The 23,389-nt window shown below is 40.9% G+C and overlaps 2 protein-coding genes across 3 annotated transcripts; one reads left to right on the forward strand and one right to left on the reverse strand.

Annotated features, from left to right (window-relative positions):
- Window positions 1-3,245: 3,245 nt before the first annotated feature.
- LOC146654420 (uncharacterized) lies at window positions 3,246-16,880 on the forward strand. Its single transcript, XM_085429437.1, has 14 exons — window positions 3,246-3,312; window positions 5,607-5,921; window positions 6,127-6,435; window positions 9,717-10,001; window positions 10,088-10,223; window positions 11,020-11,183; window positions 11,269-11,550; window positions 11,682-11,981; window positions 12,079-12,363; window positions 12,444-12,606; window positions 13,511-13,671; window positions 13,830-13,905; window positions 15,484-15,511; window positions 15,618-16,880. The coding sequence occupies exons 1-14, from the start codon at window positions 3,246-3,248 to the stop codon at window positions 15,762-15,764; spliced, it is 2,718 nt and encodes a 905-aa protein (XP_085285563.1). The 3' UTR covers window positions 15,765-16,880.
- A 125-nt stretch (window positions 16,881-17,005) lies between these two features.
- On the reverse strand, window positions 17,006-23,056 carry rrp8 (ribosomal RNA processing 8). Of its 2 annotated transcripts, XM_085429439.1 has the most exons (8): window positions 22,871-23,056; window positions 22,635-22,752; window positions 22,253-22,508; window positions 19,992-20,796; window positions 18,260-18,389; window positions 18,068-18,174; window positions 17,889-17,985; window positions 17,006-17,554 (listed from the first exon to the last, which is right to left on the reverse strand). In XM_085429439.1, the coding sequence occupies exons 2-8, from the start codon at window positions 22,737-22,739 to the stop codon at window positions 17,441-17,443; spliced, it is 1,614 nt and encodes a 537-aa protein (XP_085285565.1). In that variant the 5' UTR covers window positions 22,740-22,752; window positions 22,871-23,056; the 3' UTR covers window positions 17,006-17,440. The 2 variants fall into 2 exon arrangements, with proteins under 2 accessions (XP_085285565.1, XP_085285564.1); XM_085429438.1 differs by having other exon boundaries at window positions 22,635-23,056.
- Window positions 23,057-23,389: the final 333 nt, after the last annotated feature.

A 23,389-nucleotide genomic window follows, 5' to 3' on the forward strand; every position in this document is an offset into this window, starting at 1 on the left:
TGTGGCTGTAATGTGACAAAAGGGGGCCGAATACTTTTGCAAGCCACTGTACTGCAGCATTTGTTCAAGTCATTTTTTCAACCAATCACCATTCACCTCTACTTTAGCATATGACTTTTTATCCAAGTTCACAGTTCTGCTTTTATGTCTATTTATGATTATCCGATTTCAATTCTATCACTAATCAGAGTATCGGAATTTAATCGCATGTACAGTTAAGTCCATAAATATCTGGACAGAGACAACTTTTTTCTAATTTCACTGCAAAAACTCAAAATCTTACTAAGTATATTTGTCATATTTCTAGTTAATATTATCTCATTACACTTAAAATAAGACACAATCAGCTACAGAGCGACATGTCAATGAGATGTATGAACTTGTTTCAAGACTGTGAATCTTGAAACTAGAAAACTTTCACTTGTTCCATTGGCAGATTTTTCACTTATTTCAAGCTAAAATATCTTGTATTAAGTGAAAAAAGTCTGCATCTGAATTTTAAATAAAACAATTCAAATGCAGTTGAAGTGCAGATGTTCAGCTTTAATTCGGTGGGTTGAACAAAAAGAAAGTGTGAGGAACTAAAGAATTTTTTAACACAACCCCTTCATTTCAGGGGATCAGAACTAATTGGACAAAATAAATAACTGAAAAAAAATGTTCATTTCTCATACCTTGTTGAAAACCCATGAGCCTTGAACTCAAGAACGTCACCAGGTACACACCGGCTCACTCCTTGGCGGCCGCTTATCGGGGCCTGGAGCCTGGGGCTCGCTCGGGCCACTTCGGAGGTGGGGTGCCCCCGGCCTCTCGGCCTGGGGCTCGGTCACTCAGGCACGGCTGGCTGCCGGCGGAGCTCACGGGTGCGTCACTGCAACCCCCCCTGGCTTCTGCTCCGCGGCTGCTGAGTGAGCCCTCATCTGGGACTCTCCTCAGCTCTTACTGGGACAGTGGCGCGGTTGCCCCTCTGTTGGTCTTCCTTGGTCTCTTGTGTTCTGGGGGCCTCTGGATGTCTGGAGTTTTGATCTCCTCCATACCTGCTTCATGCCCTGGAGGCCGGGGCAGTGGCCCCCCCACACCCTCTAGCAGATCATTACATGAAGGAACCTTTTAAAAAAAACAAGCACGTCCATGCTCACAGGTGTACACACGGGTGATCACACCCACAAACTACACCCTTTTTGGCTCCTACCTCAAAGCACACTGTGTTCTGTTGATCTATGTTTAATATTTAGTATTTACTGTCATATTCCCATATATCATTGTGATGCTGTTTATTCTATTACTCTTGTTCTCTTCTGCTTGTTTTCTTTTTTCTTTCTCAACAGGTGATCCAGGTGATCGATATATGCATTTAATTTTTCTCTGCTCATTCTGTTGGTTTTTGTCTTTTGTCCTTCTCCCCCGTCCCTCTTCTCAGCTGTTTTTCTTTCCCTGTTTCTTTCTCCCCTTCTTTCCCCCAGTCAAGTCTGTCCCGTATTCAGTAAGTGAAAATAAAATAAACAATAAAAGGTGAATCAAATGGACCATTATGGCAAGGCTGGGATGGTCAATTTGGTAAAGTAAATCTGTTGGGCATCTTTCTTCGCCTTTAGACAACAATTCTGATGGCAAAAGAGCCAAACGGGACAGGCAAACAAAAAAAAAAAGAACGTCACCAGATGCTGGGCTTCCTCATTTTTAATGTTCTGCCAGGCAATAAACAGTAGTGTCACAGTAGTGACACTACCTCTTTATTCCTGAGGCTTATGTGTGGCTTGCACCTTGCAGTAAACCCCCTGTATTTACTTTAATGCAGTCTTCTTTAGTGTAGACACTGATATTGATATGCCTACATCCTGGAAAGTGTTGTTCACTTGGTTGGCAGTTGTGAAGGGGTTTCTCGTTGTCACGGCCAAAGGTTGAATCAGGAAAATGGACTCAAATGCAAACAGAGACGTGAGTCAAAACTAAATACTAAGAGACAGTATGAGCTAGAATAATACTAAGAGCTAAGACGTATCGTGAAGGGATCTTTATAGAACTGCAAGGACGTTCTTCTCCATAACTTTGCTGTTGGTTAATTTCCAATATTTTTTCTCTCTGAGTAGTCTTAGCGCTACATAAAAAGACACAAAGTCAGGACCATAAAACCAGCTTAACTCATTTGCCATAAATCTGTTTACACTGTTATAGTTCAGGGAGCTGCCTCCCTTTTGGGGTTAAAAGCTCCTCTACATAATGTAAATATGTCCATTTTAGGGTGGGGACTTGATTTAAGGTCAGAGTAAGCATCAGGTTAGACAAGTAGTAGCTATGGTGGAGTCTTCAGGAAATGTAAAGTCCTGTGAAGTAATGGAAACACTACTCTGTATGGGTGTGTGAGTATGTGAGGTTGAGAGCGAAAAAGGATGAGATATCTACCATTTTCTTTGTTGTAAAGCCAGTTTCATAGCCTACAAAAGCTCTCACTATGGGTGGCAGTTTCATACCGGATAATTCAAAAACAGCCGTTACAAACCACACGATCAAAAAAAAAAAATGTGTTGACAGAAATTTTTCGGTTAGGTCATTTCATTCACTGTCTTCCTCTTGTGGTCCACATGAGTCAGTGCCAAAGTGAATCAACTTTAGAGAAAGATGGCAACCTCTGACAAGCTGTGCACTGCTGAGCCTCTGCAAGATTCGCTGTTCTCTACCACAATTGTTTGGTTTTTATTTTTCCTCGTAGGGTGGTAAATTATGCTGAGAAAGAGAAGAAAGAAGAAACATAAAACACACAGAGTCAAAGTGAATTAGAGGAGCATTATGCCACGAAACAATGACCAGAAGTGAGTGATTTCACAAACTGCAGGGCATGAATGATAGCGAGCTGTTTCGCAGACAGGCAGTCTCTGCAGGCCCCAGGCGGGATGGGATGCATAGCTTTACCACTTCCCAAGATACTGTGCTATATGAGGTGGCTGAGTAACTGAACAGATGCATCCTGTATAGCGATGCTGACAAAAACAGAACTGTAAGACATGTGCAAAACACACAAGAGAACACCTACTGTTGCAAACTGAAGAAGTTGCTTTTAAGTGTGTGTGTGTGTGTGTGTGTGTGTGTGTGTGTGTGTGTGTGTGTGTGTGTGGCTCACACAACTGAATATCAGCTGTAGAGGGTGTGTGCCATAAACCATAGACCACATAATACACACACCCTTTAAATACCATGTGCCCTGCATACAGCTGGTCTATAGTTCTGCTTCAGTCAATGACACCACCATGGGATGCTCATGGCTGTTGATTTTGGGTCTTCTCTTACATGTTGCTCATTCTTTGGAAATTCTGGGTAAGTCTGCAGAGTTACAATCCATCTGTTGCAATCAGCTGTTTATGTGTTCATTTTACTGGACCTTAAGCTCTTGTTTAACCTGAGGCATTTATACCCAGCAGTGCTACTGGCTTTCCTTACTGATTAGTCCAACTATAATTACAAATGAGCAATAAAACTACACACTGGATGCATCACAAAGTTCTAAATAATACATTTTTCAGCAGCACATTCCTGATTGTATGTTTGTAATGTCAACCTGGCAGGCAACTCTTTATTAGGAATCATATGCGCTTCCTCGGTGTGACCACTGCATTTTTTTTACAGGCTTTTAAAACTAATATATGAGGTCTTTAACATTTAACAAAACCCTCTCCTGGCTGTACTTATTTAAAGATTCTTCCCTTTGATTTGGTGCAGTCCTTCATTCTGCAGAGTCACCGAGACTTCCAGCTGGAGATGAAAGTTTAAACGTGTGAAAGAGCTTCATTTTCTAAAGTCGAAAGTCTTTATTTGTTTACCACATCCCTAGTCTGCAGAGGAAGGTGTGCTTTGTGCCACTGGTGCATTGTTGCTGTCTGGTGAGAAAAAGAAGCCCCTGGGACTCAGGAAATATGATGCAGTAGAAGAATGTGTGATTTTTCTTTCACAGTTATTACTTAGTTTGTATCCTTAAGGTGTGCCTTCTCCATTCTTGGCTGACATTTATTTTGGCACTAACCTGCAAGGGCAAATGAATTACAAGCCCACCAGGCATAATTGAACTGATATAGCATATTTATTTCTCTTTCTTGCTTTCTCTTCCTCTTAAAAGGCTCTGGAGCCTCTCCACATTGTTTCCATTTGCTGTGATGTATAGTAAGACCAACAGCATTAACAGTGCTTGATGCAAACAGTTTAGACTGCAGCAGCCGGCTGCATATTAAGAGGTTTTCAATGAAGTAGTGCAGCAGTAAGCTGTCATCATTTTACTCATCATGTACCTTAAGCTGAATAGAGGTTCTTGGCTCCAGCTGACTGGTAGAGCAAGCTGTGTCCTTAAGTGCACTTTGATGAAGTCTGGGGAGGAAGCAGAGAGAGAAGGGGACTTGGTATGCATTAAAGTCTGCACACTGTCCTCTCTGAGAGTGCTAAAACCTGCCAGCCTATATTAAATGCCCTCTCCTGTGAAATGCCCTAACTGTGGCTGATTTCTAAACAGTGCAGAGGACCCTGTCTGGGTGTGGATCTTATTTTGGATGGTTTTCATTTCATTAACATAATGGAGTCCTCCATCAGATACACAGGCAGGAGACAAGGCTGCATTTATTTATTACTGTCACTGTGTGCAAGTTAACCTCTTGTCTTTTGCTTTTTCTCTGTAAAAACAAATAATTTACCAGAATTTTACAAAGTGAAGACAATTAATTCGCTTAATCTTTTATTGATCTTTTATTTTAAAAAATATTATGATCCTAGGGTTTGGGGTTTCAGTTTAGGGCCTGTTAAATTCTGGGAATACTGTTTTAATTTCTTTATTATTCTAGACTGTGAGCTTTGCTTCTGGTGATATTATTATGAATGAGTCTTTAATTTCTGTGTTTATTTTATGGGTGACTTATAGTTTCCTCTGTCATCTTTCTGTGCCTGAGAGTCTTCTCCTCCCTGTTATTCTTTCTCTTTTGGCTACTTCCTTTGAGGTCTGGTTATCTTTCATGTGATGTATTAGTTTCACTTCCCGTCTCTGACTGTCTTCACCTGTGTTAATTACTTTTACCTGTGTCTCATTCTCATCCTGTTTTTCATTCTGCCGTCAGCCCTCGGTGTATAAGTAGTCATCGTCACATTCCCTGTGTATGCTTCCCTGTGTGTTGCCCTCTGAAACTCTTCGTGTTCTCCTGTTTCCTCACTCCTTGTATTTTTGGATTTTCCTGTTGGATTGTGTTACTTTGTGGATTAAAAAAAGGAAGCTTGCTCGTTGTCGACGCAGTCTGCCTTCTCTGTTTCAAACTGAGCCTTAAACTTTTCATTTTCATCCAGTTTTCTTTTCAGTTACTTTTACTTGTAACAAATTAAATATAGTCTGTTTGTCTGTTTTAGCCTTATTTTTATACGATTTTATGTCTTTTTTTAATTGAGAAATGACTGAGGAGTTTATCACTACTGACCTAGTTAGTCTACCTCTTTGATCACAGTTTTACTTAACTAGCGACAGACAATAGGCTGAGTCAACACAACAAGTAGCATCTATCACCCTGTGCCCAGTCCTCTCATCAAACCCATTCCCCCTCAAGGCATTTCTGCTTTCTCAATGTTTTCTGATCTCTCATTAGGTTCGAGTGAAGAGCCTTTTGAGAGCATCACAGCAGTCCTGGGAAAGGACATGTATCTGAGCTGTATCTATCTGGGTGACGATCCTGTTGACAGCAGCGAGTGGAAACAACAGATCAGTTCAAAAAAAAAAAAGCGACTGGCAGGATTTATCAATGGGAGACCATTTCAAAGAGATAACTTTTCACTCCCAGTTTCTCTCACCAACCTCACAATTCAGATTAGGGTGACCGGTGTGGAAGTAGAAGGACAATACACCTGTGAGTTTGAATCACTTGAAGATACTTACACTGGCACTGTAATCGTCACTGTAGTAGGTAAGCTACGCCAATAACATGTGATTTCTTTTCTATAATCGACTCACCTCTGTGAGAACAAATAAGCCCGATGAAGTTGCCACAAACAGTTCTAAAATTAAAAGGTGTTAACTGATGCACCACCAGATTTTAATTAAACAGATGCATTATTATCCTGAGACATGCCTATGTCACTCAACGTGTTTATTTTTCAATTTGTTCACAGTTCAACCAGAAATCAACATCACTCTGAATGCAGAGACCATAAATGGGACTCACTATCAGTCTGTGTTATGCTCTGCCATCAATGGCAGGCCTGAGCCCCAGATCAGCTGGTTGGTGAATGGGTATCCTCCTTCAGATTTCCCCTTCATCGAGGTTGTGAATAACACCCTTCCTTCAAATGACACCTTCACCGTCAGCAGCGTCCTCCGCTTTCCCACCCACTTGCAGGAGGAGGACAACGTGACCTGTGTGGTTGAACACCGGACCCTCCCACAGCCCGCGGTCACCACAGTTAGGGTGGAAACCTACAGTAAGAGCATCAGAGTTGTTGTGTTTTTATGTCCCTGTTGCTAGGTGGTGACATATTGTGTTGCATTACCACTCATACGTTTGCAATCATGCATCATGACTCAGCATCTTGCAACACAATAACTTTCTCCTGCTGAGTTTTTACGCAGCCTGTTCCTTCTCACTCTGCTCCACATGCACAGTGACAGACCATAAATCACGTTGCACAGTGCTATGCATTCATGTGGGAATGCGCTCTTCCATTGAAGCTGAGTATATGGAAGCAAAAATGAAGCAACGACCCAGTAACTAATTAATAACAGTACTGTAATATGGTGCGGTGTACAGTTTAATGGCTCAAGTCTAGCAGGTCAAAAGATGCGCACCTGCATCTGTTGACCTGATGAAAATCCGACTGCATAACATTAAAGCTAAAAATCCAGCATCCCAGTTAATCACGATATTTTGTTTCATAGATTTCATCAAATCGTTAAAGCTGCTATAACCAATATCTTGATATAAAAAGCGCAGGACGGGGGGTCAAAGTAACGAGTCCGTACTTTACCTGACTCTGCAGTTCTTCCCAGGTCCACTGAGCATTTTAGCATTTGGGTCATGATATGGGGTTTTTTTTGTTGTTGTTTTTTTTAGGGCAGCACCTTTCTGTTTTATCCACAGCACTGCAGAGCTGCAGGAACATGTTGCATTTAGAGGGTGCAGTGCGGATGACCAATACGAGCAGAGCAGCACTCTGAGTTATTACAGAGCTGATAAAATGATAAGTTAGTTTTTCATGATTGTAAGTTAAAAACTTTAAAAAATATATTAAAAATATATATATATATATAATATAATCTTGGTCTATGAAAGCATAATAATAAAAAAAAACATTTCTGATGAAAATATAGGCTAAACACACATACAGAAACCCCGAGCTCACAGGAAAGACAGATTAATACAGCAAACATCAATATAAAACCATCCACACTGTAATTTAGTGCACCTGCAAAGACTCACTCTTTAGCACAACCCTCATTGACACTGTTATAGAGTCAGTAATGATAATGAGCAACCACAAAGCAAACAAACATTATACCTCAGCAACTTTGCACTGACTGTCATGAAAGCGTGGTTACCATGACGAGACCCCTCACACTGTCAGTATTCACAGGCAAAGGCAGGACGTCGGATCATTAACTACACCTAGATGCTTTAGCTCTACTGGTATTGGACCAAAGCAGGAAAGATTTCTCATACTATAAAAGTTTTCTTTCACTCAGGATGAAAAATTTCACCATGTCATGTACATGTCATTGCTAACTTAATAAATCTTAGCTCCTTGCTCTCTTCCCAGCAAATAAATACCCTTAGTACATGGACTGTCGTCATATGTAGTGTAGGAACAGCTGCTGAATCCGATGATCTGCCATCCATCTGTTTACAATGATGGTGGTGATCACACTGATCAGAGACATGACAAGCTCGAAGCAACCTAAACCTGCTTTTTCCACTTCAAATCCTAACATAGAAAGATAAAAGCTAAATGCATTTAATTTTTATTCAGTAAGACTTAAAATTACAGATTTTCATGTGGTCATAGAGCAGGGGAGCTGTGGGCCATTTTTGCCTGACTTTTACACCCAAATCAGATCTACGTCATAACTTCATAACTACGTCATAACTACGTCCTACTTCATAACTTATCCCATAACCAGAACTCCGTCACAACAACTTGAATTACACAGCAGGTTGTGGTGTAGAGATAAAATGAGTTTCTGATTACTACATATGAACACAGAAGTCTAAATGAAGCTGTATGTCGATCAGCATATTTTTGCATCTATATTAGTGGCCCTTGCTGGCTATTTAAAACACCATGTAGTCCATGAATTTCACTCACCGAAGATGCAAATTCAAAAATGAATCACACAAATTTAAAGTGAAAACACAAGAAAACAGTCAGTATAATATGGTGGTGGTAGTGTGATGATCTGGGGCTGTTTTGCTGCGTCAGAATCTGGAACTTGCTGTGGTAAATGACCACATTCATTCACCACAGAATGTCGGGCCATCTGCTTGTGACCTCAAGCTGAAGTGCACTTGGGTTCTGCAGTAGGACAGTAGGACACCTCTGAAGATCTTAAGAAAAACAAAATGAAGACTTTGGAGTGGCCTAGTCAAAGTCCTGACCTGAATCCGATTGAGATGCCTTGGCATGATCTTAAAAAGGCAGTTCATGCTTGAAAACCCTCCAACGTGGCTGAATTAGAACAATTTTGCAATGATGGGAGGGTCAAATTTCCTGCACATGGCTGTAAAAGACTCATTGCCAGTTATGACAAATGCTTGATCTTAGTTGTTGCTGTTAAGTGTGGCCCAATCAGTTAGGTTTAGGTTTAGGGGGTAATTAGTTTTTCACACATGGACGTGTAGTTCTGGATTGTTTTTCCCCTTAATAATAAAAACTTCATTTAGAAACTGCATTTTGTGTTTACTTGTATTATTTTTGTTTGATGATCTGATTGAAGTGTGAAAAACATACAAAAAGTAGGCGATCGGGAATCAGGGGCCAAGCACTTTTTTACACCACTGTATATGTTTGGTAATAAAGCTTTAAATGCTCTCTTCATACAATCATACTAATATGTACAGCATTACAGCCTCTTACTGCTCTTTCAGTGGCAGACCTAGTAACAGTCCTATTAACGTAAGCCACACCACCCAGTTCATTTGTCCATAATACATTTCCACTTCACTGAAGCACAGCAGCTTAGGTAATTTTCAAACTGCAGTGGTTAAATGCAGACATAACTTTATGTGTAAACAGATTGAACTTTTTTTAAAGCCAAAGAGCATTAACTCACTCCAAATGTGTGCACACCCCTGTCCAGCACCCAATTTATTATGAGGTGTTAACCCACTTGCTCATTAGAGGCATTTGACTGTTGCGTAACACCAAAACTTTTACGTATTTGATAATAGACTCTGATCTATGCTGATTCCTCGTATTAAAGCCTGCGGTTCTCTCAGCTTTGGTTGGGTAGCAGCTGGGCCAGACATCTGCTCTCAGCTGCAGCTCAGCCAACAGATGGGACAGGTGATAAGCCTAAGTCAGCACTCTCCAAACCCAAGCAGAAGCTCCTCATGGCGTGTGTTTAGCTAACATTCAGCTCATCCGGCCCCAGCTTCCTATTTAACCAAAACACCCTGAGCCTCTACTTGCTATCTGACTTTTTAATTTGCTGGAAAAAACATTAGAGCTTGTGAAAAATAACTCTTCTCGCCCTTCTTCCTGCTCTGCAGCAAGGCCAAATGTGACTATTAAAGCAGAGATGGTACACCAAGAAGACGGAAATGATTTCTGGGTGGTCTCTTGCATTTCATCTGGAGGGAGACCTGACACTGACATCTCTTTGGCTTTGAACATGGCTGAAGAGCTGGCGAGAGAGAACGACACAGACTCAGACATACAGAGAGTCTCAGTCCGCCTCCCCGTAACAAAATACGGGGGTCACAACATCACTTGTGTGTTTGACCATCCTAAATTTACACAAAAGGAGTCACAAGCCCTAACACTGCCAGTTTTCTGTGAGTACAATCAGTGTTGAATAAACTGCTAATGCTCAAGAGGTAACAGAGGAACAGAGTTTGTTTTTGTTTTTTTAAATCTACAGATTTGGCTCCAGGTCAGTTGTACTCAGACTTGGAAGGGAACAGCAATGACGTGGAGCTGCAGGAAGAGGAGACTGAAGCTGTTATCGGACTCGAGGTCGAAGGGAACGTGCCACGCTACAATGTTACCTGCAAAAAGTAGGAAATATTTGGTGTCAAAGGACTACTACATCAATTTCATATATTATAGAAGCGTTCGAACTCTAAAAATTATAATTATAACAGACAGACTGCGTTATGAGCTGGCATGATGATGAAATTCATCATGTTAGGGAAGGTTAAGGTTGAGAATCTGATACAAAGTAGGTCCACTCCATTATTGTGCACAAATAATGGAAAATAATGTGCAAGACAGATAAAAATGACTTATTAAAAAAGTATGGGGAAATTACCCATTAATGACAAAATAAAAAGTATATTCATCAGTAAGTGCTCGTACTGTGTTTGATTTCCCTATTTTACCGTATTAGGTGCAGTTGTTCAACTGTGAATCAGTGCAAATATCTAATCAGCAACTGAGTGAATTTAGGTCATGGTCAAGTAACCTGCAAAGAAACATTTGTTGGTGCTGGATGGGCTGGTTCAGATATTTGGGAAACTAACCACATAACCAAAAGAAAAGGAGCAAAAATGAACAGTACCTGCAAAAATAATATGCTTTTACAAAAATAAAAACAAGATTCAGTCACACTTTTTTCATGTATATATACAGAGAAAGAATATACACATCCTCCACAGGATATGTAGGTAGTTTCAGTGGTGGCATATTTGGTGGCATAAAAACCACAAGTGACTGTAAGCAGGAACCATATTTAGATACATTTTCTGATTCAAATGTTTATTTATTCAAGCTTTGTTTTCCTTTTGTATTCTTATATTAAGACAAATGAAAACATTTCTGAATTCCTGCATATTTTGCATATTTGCCCTCCAGAGATGATGGCCCCTTGCCTGAGAGTGTGAAGCTGGTGGACAAGAGCCTGAGACTCCAGGGCCCTGTGGATCTTCAACACGCTGGTCTTTACAAATGCACCTTCTCTTATCAGCACCTTACAGCAGTGCTGCGGTTCAATGTCACTGTTAAACCTATACAACAAGGTAGGTGAAACTCTGCTTTGACCTTCTCTATCATCTGACTATGAAATATTGATGTGAACTCTTCTCTCTATACGTTTCCCATCAGTTCCTCCTACAATACGAGTTGATTTGCGGACTGAAGATGGACACAGAGTGATTGAGTGCTCAGCAGATGATGCTGTTCCTGCAGCCAACATGTCCTGGCTTCTACCAGAGGGTGTGTCTGAAGACTTTTGGTTCAACTCCACTTCTCATAATGGAAGCCACTCTGTCAGGGGGTTTGTACTCCTCCCTCCCTGCTTGCCTTGGGAGCTCACTGCAGAGTGTGTGATAAATCACCCAGCATTTGAAAAACCAGAGAACAGAAGCATAACACTCCCTCTTTGTGGTATGTTCAGCAAATCAACCAACCAACCCTAATTTCTTATCAGTAGCGGATATATGTGGCCATAGATTAAATTTTTTTCATCAAGTGGAAGCCCTCCACTTCCTGTTGTTTAACTTCTCTTTCCTGCACAGCTCACCCTAACATCACCGTCAACACCAGCACTGAGTGGAGACAAGGTCTGAAGTACACAAAGGTGCAATGCTCTGTGGACAGCGCCCCTCCGGCAGCAGTTATAACCTGGCACGTAAGGAACACCAACAACAGCATCGATAGCCTGGTGGAGACCAAACAGCAGGCTGATGGTCTGGTATTTGCTCGCAGCTCTGTGCACTTCCTGTCCTCTCTCTATGCCGGTCAGAATTTGACTTGCATAGTAAAGCATCCGAGCCTGGAGGCAGAAGAGGAAAGAATAATAAACATCCCCATGCACAGTACGCTAGTCATTTCTTAGAAATATTACCTTCTATGACACAGACAACCTCACGCGGTTGCTCATCCCCTTCCTGACACCCCCCTTTTCTTTTTCAGAAGCCCCCCTGCTGAGCGCATCTGTGGTGAGACAACAAGACTCTCATCTCTGGCTGGCAGTGTGCAAGTGCACAGGGGAGTGTTTCGAGACAAACCTTGCATGGGACCTTCCCGAAAAAAACGAAAGGCAAACCTCTGTGCACTCAGAATATGAAAGAAACTCAATGAATCTCAGGGCGACTTATGAATTTCCGCTGAACCGTCATGAGGGGCAAAACCTGACTTGTGTGTACCATTTTGAACCAGGGGTCACACAGAGAAGGACTGTTCATATGCCCAGATACTGTAAGAGCAACAGAAACAATACTCGATTGAACACTAACGCACAAAGTTCATCTTAAATATTTCTACTGTTTTTTTGCCAGATATCTCTTCTCTGAGAGTCCTGAACTTCACGACTCCTCTGCAAAGCCGCTACAGCGATCAACCTGTTGTATACAGACTGTCCCTCGACAAGAATCGTCACAACCAGAAACTACTGCTCGAAATTGAAGGCAACGTGCCAGAGTACGAGCTCAGCTGTAAGAGGTGCTGTATCCGGTGTTTCAAACCACCTGTTCACAATGAGGAAGCTGAACATAGTGCACTGCACAAAAATCTGTGCTCCCACAATTAAGAAGTAGCTCTCTGAAAATATCAGTTGAGTTATTTACATAAAGAGCTTAGTGCAATAGCCAACAACAGCAAGGAGACAGTTTAACTTTGCTTTATCTGGGAGCAGGCAAACAACTAAAAACAGCACCTTTAGTACCAGGTGCATTAACTTTCCTACTGTTGTCAAAAAAACAGTAGCCTGTCCAATTATAGTCTCAGCTGGCAGGAGGTATATCTGTTATCTACCACCTAATCATGATCAGGAAGTTCCTGTGAACACACAAAATTGAGTGTTCCCACAGTAGTAGAGGAAGTAGAAGAAGCAACACATTGTCATAGAGCACGATTTATTAGGGGGTATTTTACCGTTTAAATAAAGGCAAATAATTACCCTGGTTCTGTCCATTTGTACATTTTTTGTTGATTTTTTGTAACCACGTGTGAACAACTTTTGTAATGCAGAGTAATGTGCAGAGATTTCTTAACCAACTTTCCACCTGTTTTCAGTCTTTCAGATGATTTTACCAGCTAAGAAATGATCTGGCATGTAATGTCTATAATGGAAACTTCTACACTTTTGGTTTTGTTTTGGGGTTTTTGGCACAATGTGAAGCGTTAAAGTGAGCTTTAGGGATAGTGGTGCAGAGCCAGCTTAGCTCTTTCCCTGCTTCCACTCTGTAAGCAAAGTTAAGCCAGTTACCTACAGCCTCCTATTTACTGTACAGACATTAGAGTGATTAGAGTTTTATTTTTAACCCTCAGAAATACAGCACATGGCTATATTTCCCCAAAAATGTCACTTAAAGAGAAACTCAGTTGTAAATCCCTGGTATTTCAGGAGTGATGGCTCATTTGTGCAAACGGAGGGATCTGCGATGATCTTCCAGTCAGAGCTTGCAGAGCTGAACAAAGGCCTGTACACCTGCTGGGCATCCTTCTGTCACCACACTGCTACAGTCAGCTTTCAGGTGGAAGTCACAACTAGGCTTGAACAGCTCGGTACGTGTCTGCCATGATGGGCTTTTGCACTCAGAGGAACATGACACAACAGAGAGCTCCTGATAATATCGGCATGCTTACGTGCGTAACCAGTTTCACTGTGAGGTTTTCTGAGATGTTTAGCTGATATCAGTTTCTTTGTGTGCTTTGTGTTGCAGCTCTCACATCCATGATTTGCATCTCTTCAGCATTAGCCCTCGTTCTTATCTCTGTCATCATCCTCTGTGTGTGCTGGTGAGTTAAGCGCTTCCACAGGTGACAAACAGCAACTCGGCAGGTGATGCGCTGACGGGCAAATGAGGGCAATGTTGCCGATGGCACAGAGTGTACAGAGAGTACTAGACAAACAGGATGTGTGGATCGTTAACCCAACTAACCAAAACCCCAGTACCAAGCTGTTATTCACAAACAGGAAGTAATGTGGCTGAAGCAGACAGGTGCCTCTGCCACCACAGCCCTGCTTGCAGACAGGTAGAGGCTGTTAGGCAGTCAGAAAAACAGATTTATTTTCCAGTTTCCTGTTCTGGCTTTTAGCGGTGTTACTTCTGGCAATTTGTGCAGCAGACTGCTGTTCGCTGGCCAATTATCATCACCGACACTTTGCAAAAGGGAAGGTGAAATGTGCAGAAGGTCCACATGTTCGGAAGTTATTAGTATAATAAAATTCAAGTTGCCATTCACCAGTGGAAAAAAAATCCACAAATTCATCTCTTAATCCTGTTGCTGTTGGAGAAAGAGTCACATCTTTTAGTACTGATGTGGGATATCTTTCACAGTCCTAGAACTGTTAATGGTTTCTGCCTCCAGAAGCTTCCACATTTCCACATTCACTGCCAAATCTAACTTCTCACAAGAATGTCTGTCAGGATCAGATCAAGCCCCGCTGTGAATAGAGCTGCACAAGAGTGGTTTACAGGTTATTTCAATACGCCTGTCACTCTGACCGGAACATTTGGTGAAGGTGCCATTGGCTGACGGAGTCTAGGCACGTTATCGCATGCTCCAGTGGGAGGGTCCTGTCAAGTTAATTTGGGAAGGTCAGGCACCCAGTGAACAACAAGAAAACATGACTCCCCACAGAGGAAAGTTATTTTGGGACTAATGTCAACCCCCCACTCCTCTTTCCCTCATCTCCAGTGCTGCATGAGGACATTTTTTTTGTCAGCAGCAGGACATCACTGGGTTTGTGTCACTGAGGTCGCAGTGTACAAAGTGAGCGTCTGCTTTTGACACCAGAGATCAATGATGAAGGCTTGGGTCACCACTCGTATTCATTGATATTCCCGTCACATATAATGCATTCACCTCTGCAGCTTGCTTATTTGAATTGACTCGGTGTGGCCAGTTATGTCACAGTGCCATCTAGTGGTGAAATCTCTCAAAAAAAATTTAAAACGGGTTTATTTAAATTGAACTGAATAATTGTCTTTGGTTCACCAAGTCACAAATCAATTTATATAAAAAAATACTGATAGTCATCAAGAGTCATTCATTCATATACATACATAAAACATTAGCAAAACTACAGAAATCACATCACAGCATCTTGTTATTCACTATACTAATTGGATTTGGCACAAAATGCATCCTATAATGTTGTCCTGGGGCCATTTGATCAAATCTGATTAAAGAGGGCGTTCTTAGTCAGCAATAGACTGAGCTCTCTGTAAGGCAGTAGTGTGATACAGTTTATCTAATGAGATTTTTCCAGCTGTTCTGACAATCTTGTCCAGTTTGTTCCTGTTTGCCACAGTCAGGTTGCCATACCAGACTGAGATAATTCACCATCAACCTCTGTTTTTTGTTTTATAGTCAAAGAAACAGCAGGAAAGAGCACAAGGTACATTTAAATATGATAATTTTCTCCAGCTTTGCTAAGTGTCTCAAATCCAAAACTAAATTGAACTCTTTTCCTCCGTATCTCCATCTGTCTCCGTATAATTCAGGAGGAGTATCTCTCAGCCTTGACATCCCTCATGCAGGACCCCGGCTCCCCTGAGGTGAAAAAGCCAGCAGTAACAGAAAAAGACAGCAAAGAGGGCACTCCTATGGTCAATTACTCCATAGTCATTGACGTCAAGAGTACAGTGTGAAGACAACAATGCTTTGTGGGGCTTTTTAAACCACATCCAGTTGTGCACAAACTAGGTGTGGCATCTTAGTGGAACTGTAGCACTCTTTTTTTCCAAGTGTTTTGTTTTTCTGTAGCATTGAAGTAAAAAACTGTGTATGTATATATCCTGAATAATGTGAGATTTTGAGCAGATTAGCATTGATGACTTTACTGTTTAAACTAAAGACTGTATAAAGGATGTACGTAGTCACCCCTTGATACTAGACTCCACATTCTGAAGCCTCTGTGCTTTTTGAGCCATGACCTCACATATTTGTACTAGAGGGTGGAGTGCTAACAAACTATTCATATTCATAAATTGTAATATATCTGGTAATTAGCAGTAAGTCACAGACTAATAAAATACTCATTTGGCCATAATACTAGACTCCTGCAGGAGACACAAACCCCTATGGGAAAATTAAAGCACCTGCCCTAGAGAACAAGGGGGCAGCTAATAGTATCTTTTTATCAGGCCATAATACTAGACAGCACAAAAAGTCCAGTTCTGTGACAGAACAGGTTACAACTATGTCTGCAGACCCACACAACGTAATAAGATGGATGACTTATTTAAAATGATTAAATACCAAATTAAATACAAAATGCATCCACCCTTGAGTTGTTATGAAAGGGAAAAGCATCCATAGAAATCAAAACTGTTTTTCTTTTTCACCATCCTGTAAATATTTCAACATGAGTCACTCACTTTTGAAGCACTTAGGAACTGCAGTTTGGGGCACCTGCCGGCTTTTTTATTCAAATGCATAAAATTTGCACTTTTAGAAAAAAACTAAATCTTACTTGAATTTTTCATTATTACAGTTTCTTTTCAGATCTATATTTTTTTTGATCTGTCAATAAAGTGATTCCAAAGTAAATATCTTTCATCTTTAACTTCTTAGTTTTAACAAACTCATTACAAGCACAGCAAACAGTCCCACATACTGATGACTGTCACACTGCTCCAACATGAAAAAAGTCCTTCTAGTGTCTTTGCAATGCTTAATTAGTCAGGACCATCTGCTACGACAAAAGGAGTGAAGCTATAAATACATTTCTGTACTATGTGTGATTCAGATGTAAATAGACTGAACTGCAGCTTCTCTGCAGCACTGTTGTGGAAAATAATTATGGAGTCAGTTGTTTGTTCATATAGAGTAATTGTAATAGGGTTAGGGAACGACATGTTGGGTCTGAAGCATCACAGACATCACACAGTTATTTTTAAAAGTTTATATTTTTAAAGACTTTTAAAGGTTTTCCCACAGCAATTGTAGCACTTACAGAGTTGTCTTAGAAAATTCTGTCACCAAGCAGCCTCGAGTTTCATTTTTGATTCTGTACCCAACGCAGTGACTTACTCCAGGACTGTAAAAACATTTCTTATTTACAGTATTTGAGTAAACAATACAATCAATGATCTGTGCATTGTGTGATGAGAAAATGTGCGTCCATGTTGATACTGATGATAAAGACTAACAGACCTCTGTTACATGAAAAAAAAATCACGTATCTATAACAAAATGCAAAAGGAATAATCAAAAATATACCAAAAAATATGATACATTTAAGTGTATATTAACTGTGACCCCGTGAAGCATTGTCCAGTTATGTACTGATGCACAGAGAAGTTTATGAATTCCTATTACATCTTCATCTCTTCTTGTAAAGACAAGGCTTCAACTGTAGTCCAACTTTCTTCAGATTTTCTGGAGCCTTTCCCGTCTTCGCAAATTCAAAGGAGTAGAAATGACTATTTTCTGTGTCCTGAAAGGAAGAAAAAGACAAAATAACAGTAATTCTAGCAGACAAACATGAATGTTTAAGCTATTACTCATCACGTGGTCCAAGTGTTCTTCAGACTCAGTTGTTTAGACGACATTGATCTACTTGTGACAAATTTATTAAGCATTTTTCAGCAACAGGCTCTTAAAAAGGACAACAACAAAAGAAAGAAAATACACCTGAACACAGTAAATATTATATATTTACATGTTTAATTCAGACTTTCATCTTATAACTGTGACATGAATTTTTTAAAGAAGGAAGAAGTACTTGTTTTCCTGTAAACATGGTCCCAAGCATCACCCCTTTTTCTCACCTTCGACACCATCTTGAATCCAAGACTTGACAGTGCAGTGATGAAGTTTCGCACGTTGTCGAATCTGCTTGCCACTTCTGCTATTTTAAGGACTCCTCTGCAACAAAGGTGCCAAAAAATAATGAGAAACAGTGTGTGCACGACATTAAACACATGCATATGCAGAATCCTTGTCACACCTCTTTTTTAGCACTCGATTGGCCTCTGCTAAAAAGTCCGCCAGATTGGTCCCCATGAGGGACAGGCAAAACACAGCGAGGTCCACAGAGGCGTCATTAAGAGGCACCTGCAGACACGGGGCGTTTCATTTTAGTTCCATTTTACGACAATCGCAGTGCAATTGTGTCTGTATTTTGCAGAAAGACACTCACGTGGGCCATGTCACAGACCGTAACCAGCTCACAGGTGGCTGCCAGGTCAAAGCTATGAACTTTGTTCTTCACGCTGCGCGCTATTTTACAGTCACCACAACCAAAGTCGGCAACCACGAGAGAGGAAGGTCTGCAAAAAGAAAACAGTACAGTAGATGTGTTTCTTTTAGTTAGAACTGTTGTCTTCTGACAAACCGCTGATGTTAACGAGGCAAACTTCTCACAGCAGCAAAACCAGGCATCGATTAAACACCCACAGTGCAAAATTATCAGCTGCGTGAGTCCTCGCTGTCGAGAGTGTGCAGCAGAGTAATGTCTTCTGTTTACCGTTTACAGCAGATAAATGATGTCAGCATCCGGAGTTCTACATGAAGAATTCCTTCTTACTCTTGAGATGAGCAGAGACGGTCTGGAAATGTTTTGGGAAAAGTCTGAAAGTAACAGTGTACACAGCACACCGTGCTTTCTGCTCAAAATATGATGAATCGTTCAGATGTTGAGCTGAGGTGATTAAGAATCTCCTGTCTTAAGCAGTTTTACACATGCACTGCAAACATTGAACTTTTTCCAGACATTACCAAACACAAGTGCGTGTGAGAACACAAACGTTTGAAGCAAATGAAGCAGATGTGATCTCTGTTGCAGGTGAATTTATGGTGAGCCAGTGGGTGTCCCAACCCCACTGCATGCTCTATGCAGACAGGAACCCAACTGAGGATTTCCATTAGTGTGAATATGATGCCTAATAATGACAGAAACCCCTCCCTATTCTCTTTTTTATATATGCACAATGTCACATTGTTTAATGGCACACAGCTCTGTGAAAATCGCAGCCTTGCTGTCCAGTCCTTGTGCTTAAGATGGTTTGCAATTCAGAAGAAAGATGTTTTAAAGGGAAAGGAGATAAAATAGTTTGTTTAGACAGGTGACGAACAGAGGGGCTTAAATCAAAAGTATTATTTTGAAGGGTGAATCAGGCAAAGCAACTCTAGTAAAGTCCAAGAAAAAGTATGGAGGTGGAAATGAGCATCAAAGACCCACTTTAAAGATCATCCTGTGATGAAAAGATCTTAAAGCACAATTCCATCAGTGCACAGTTTGACAAACCAACCTATTCGGTCAGACAACACACTGCAGTGCAGACATTTAAGATTTAATTTTAAACCTTTTGTGCTCAGAGGTCCTGTTCAGCTTTCTGGAGCTTTTCCCTGCCTCCAAGGGACTTTTTCATCACATGAACTTGTCTTAAAGAGGTGGGCTTTGTTATCATCAGGTTAATTGTTTCTGTTTGAAACGCTGCCCAAGGATTGTTATAGCAAAGCCATTATCAGGCGGTCTCACACTTTCTTGACCAGAGAGCACTTTAAGTGGTCTGTGCTCCAACCCCCAATTCAATTAATGCTAAAGCAGTTTAAATAAATGGATATTCCCAGCTGTGCTCTTTGGAACTATTTGTATTCTAAAACATTTCAGTGTTTATACTTCATGGATATATTACCTGATTGTTTCACAGTCATATCACAGCTTCTACTGGCCCAAAGGTTAAAAGGGTGGGAGTAAAGAACACAATGTGCTTGTTTGTGTTGCTGGTGTAAATGTGTATGCCAGCTATAGGCATACACATTTGAAAAATTTGGCACAATTTTATAAATTTGTAATCATGAAGATTCCTTGGTTGTGGGCAAAATTCTATTTCATGCATTAACATCACAGAAAATTGAAGGCTTCTCACTTTTTCTGAATATAAGAGATGATGGCGTCCACTGGATTGGCGGGCCACCTCTGAACCTGAGCCGTGTAACCTTTGTGGTAGATCCAGAAAGCCTGTGGGTCCTGCTTGAACATACGCTTCGCCTCGCCGCTGGACGTGCTGTACAAAACTTCGTTAATGTAGCGGAAACGAGCGGCCTCCAACCGCTGCTCCATCCGGGACCTGAGGGAGGCAGAGCGGTCTTGTTTCACCTCTTCCTCTGACTCTGCTGGCTTATCTTCCTGCTCTGCAGGAGTCTCGTGGTGCTCTGTCTCCTCGCTGTGCAGCATCCTCTGCAGCTTCTGTCTTTTCAGACTCTGAGCTTTGCTCTGCTCAGGTTTCAGTCTTTTCATGGGGAACTGCTGCTGATTAACTTTAATCTCCACTGCAGGTTCACGTGTTTTCTGTTCTGATCCATCAGCAGAAGATTCAGGCACACATTTCTGAACTGGGACACACTTTGTTTCCTTCTCATTACTCGCCTCCTCAGGGTGTTTCTCATTTTTCTTTTTTTGATTGTTTTTGCCAGTGTTGCTGTTGCTATGTGAATCAGGTTTAACTACTTCCTTTAGTTCATGTTTACCCACAGACTTTACTTTATTTACTTCCTCCTCAGGCTGTTTCTGGCGGTATTTATTTTTACATTTCCTCTTGTTCTTCATTTTGTTTTTCCACTGTTTTCTGCCAATCTTTTCTGTGTTCTGTGGATTGTTTACATTCATCAGCAATTCAGTCATTTCTTTATTCTTCTCCTCCCCTGAAGATGTGCCATTTGCCTTTGAAGATCCTTTTGGAAGAAAACAAAAAAACAGTTTAGTCAATATTTTACACTCAGGAAAGATTGAGGCTGGTACTACGTACTATGCAAAAGTCTTCAGTGACCCCTAATTTCTTTAAGTTTTTCTTCCAAGGAGCCAGACTTTTGCAATGATGTAGTGATCTTGAGCAATAGTTCTCCAGGCTTTCTGAAAGACTTAAGTCTTAAGTTTTTCTTTGGACATTGGCTGCTTCTTCACTCATTTCTATCCTTCCACCTGACCTTTTTCAGGGCAAAGAAAGACATCTAATACAACTAATTTTGAATTGTTACTTGCAGCCTGTTGCAAGAGCATAATTTATCCCCATTTATTGAATTGAATCTACAAAGAAATGCCAAAGATAACACAGATTGACAGATATAAAATAGTATTTTTGCACCACAATGGAGAAGCATTGAGAAGGTCAGAAGGTGTTGCACTGTGTCTATTTGGCTCTAGAGAAAGCATATAGTATGGACATATGGACAGAAGTATATGAAGATGTCCAGGACATGAATGAGGACACAGAGACTGTGGTGGGGTGTGCGGTAAGAGGCACAGATAGGTTTAATGTGGTGACTGGATTACATCTGACTCCCTTTTTGTTTCCAGTGGTGAAAGATGAGTTTAGGCAGGATTCTCATGGACAATGGTGTTTTCAGATAACACTGTGATCTGTAGTGAGAGTGTGTGGAAGAGAGCCCGGCGAGGTGGAGGACAGAATACATGTGTGTGAATGAGAGGGGGACATGTGTAACAGTGAAGATGCAAGAAATAGAGGTCATGAAGGTGGACAAGTTAAAAGACCAGGGCAAGATCATCAAAAACAACAGATAATTAGCAGAGAGTGCAGGCTGGGTAGAGACGAGTGACAGAAGGACAGCCTGAAACGTGAAAGGGAAATTTTTTAAGATGGTAGTGAGACCTGCTGTGATGTAGAGTTTTAAGACAAAAACATAAGAGGCATACCTGGATGTGGCAGAGTTGAAGATGCTAAGATTTTCACTGGGAGTGACAAAGTTAGACAGGATTAGATATGAGCATGCTGAGCAGTTTAGAGATAGAGTTAGAGAGGCAAGGCAAGGCTGAGATGGTTTGGACATGTGCAGAGGAGGGATGCTGGACATATTGGACAAATGATGCTGAAGATGGAACTCCCAGGCAGGAGAAAAAGAGGAAGAACTCAGAGGACATGCAGAGGGTTGGTTGACAGTGGAAGATGCTAGGGACAGGGTGAGATGGAAACAAATGGCCTGCAGTGGCGACCTCTAAATAGATGAACTAATTTCTCATTTTCTTAAAAAAATACAAAGAAATGAGATGTGATTCAAGACTTTGCACAATACTGTACATCCAAACACTCCAATTACAGATGCTGGATTAAAAACTCTAATGTGGCAAACCACTGTGTCAGATTTCTAAGCTTATAACCAGCTAATTACTCACCAGCTTTATTGTTTTTCTTCCTCTTTTTTGGTGCAGGTTTCTCCTCCTTTAAGATCTGGTCTGTGTTCTCTTGCTGCTCCTCTGTTTTTTCTGCAAGTTTTCTCTTTTTTCTTCTCTTCTTCTTTGTCCTAATGTTTGATGGAGCTTCTTCGGAGTCTTCATCACTGTCCTGTTTATGGTTGTCGCTCTTCCACTCTGGTACTGACCCCAGAGTCTTCAGTGTCCGCATCAGGCTGCTTTTACCCACAACCCTGGGCTGATCAGAGGATCACAGCAGGTTGAATAATATATTTTTAAAACGAGTAGCGACTACCATAAGTAGAAACATAGTAATGCTTTGCGAGAATAAAAAGTTTTCCGTAAGCGCAAAAGAAACACGTACCTTCACATTGATGCCACTGCTTGTCTTCTTGGTGTTACTGAGGGCAGGTTTACTCAAGATCTGACCCTCTTCTTCATCATTCCAGTCTTCATCCTCGTTAAACATGTTTCTGTGTGTCCTTTTAGAAAAACGCACACCTTTGTAAACCGCTACTGGAGATGAAAAACTCTTTCGAGCGCACTTCTTTGCTATCAGAGAGCTAACCTATAGTCCTATATGATGTCTGAACTACTCACGAGTTTGTTTCTCAGGCAGCAAAACGAGTTGATTTACGTGTCAGAGGAACTCTTCCCGCTGTTTGCATGAAACCTTTTTATCTAATGAACGTGTAACTACACGTAATACCTAAAAGAAATAAAGTTATTCTCAAGCAAAAGCCACGTTGGTTCAGTGTCATGCGCGTCAGGGGAGCAAAACAGAGTTACGGGCGCACATAACTGACGTAAGCACACCGGAGATATCTGGGAAATGGCGTTTTCCGTGATGACGTGGATAAACATTCAGCTTCTCTTAATTTTAAGGATTTTAAGTTGTATTAATAAAAACAACTTAAAAATAGTTAAAATAAAAATGCAACTCTTCAGTGGCTCCAACGATTTTCAAGAAAATATAGTTTTACAAAGATTTCTCTCACCAAACATGTCTCTGAATAATCAAAATTAACAGTGTTTTTGTTAGGATCTTATAGATATTTGTAAGATCCAATCTAAACAACAATAAACAGACGGACTGACTTAAGTAAACCTACATATCAA

Source organism: Rhamphochromis longiceps, linkage group LG14, assembly GCF_057381845.1.
Source record: "Rhamphochromis longiceps isolate RC_006_pf linkage group LG14, R_longiceps_female_GT1.1, whole genome shotgun sequence".
In the NCBI taxonomy this organism is placed as follows: domain Eukaryota; kingdom Metazoa; phylum Chordata; class Actinopteri; order Cichliformes; family Cichlidae; genus Rhamphochromis; species Rhamphochromis longiceps.

Coding starts and splice junctions, on each gene's coding strand:
- LOC146654420 (XM_085429437.1), top strand. CDS start 3,246: ATGGGATGCTCATGGCTGTTGATTTTGGGTCTTCTCTTACATGTTGCT. Junction 6,436..9,716: donor AGTTAGGGTGGAAACCTACA/GTAAGAGCATCA, acceptor CCTGCTCTGCAG/CAAGGCCAAATGTGACTATT. Junction 11,551..11,681: donor CATAACACTCCCTCTTTGTG/GTATGTTCAGCA, acceptor TTTCCTGCACAG/CTCACCCTAACATCACCGTC.
- rrp8 (XM_085429439.1), bottom strand. CDS start 22,739: ATGTTTAACGAGGATGAAGACTGGAATGATGAAGAAGAGGGTCAGATC. Junction 22,509..22,634: donor GCAGTGGCATCAATGTGAAG/GTACGTGTTTCT, acceptor TCCTCTGATCAG/CCCAGGGTTGTGGGTAAAAG. Junction 20,797..22,252: donor GAAGAAAAACAATAAAGCTG/GTGAGTAATTAG, acceptor TTCTTCCAAAAG/GATCTTCAAAGGCAAATGGC.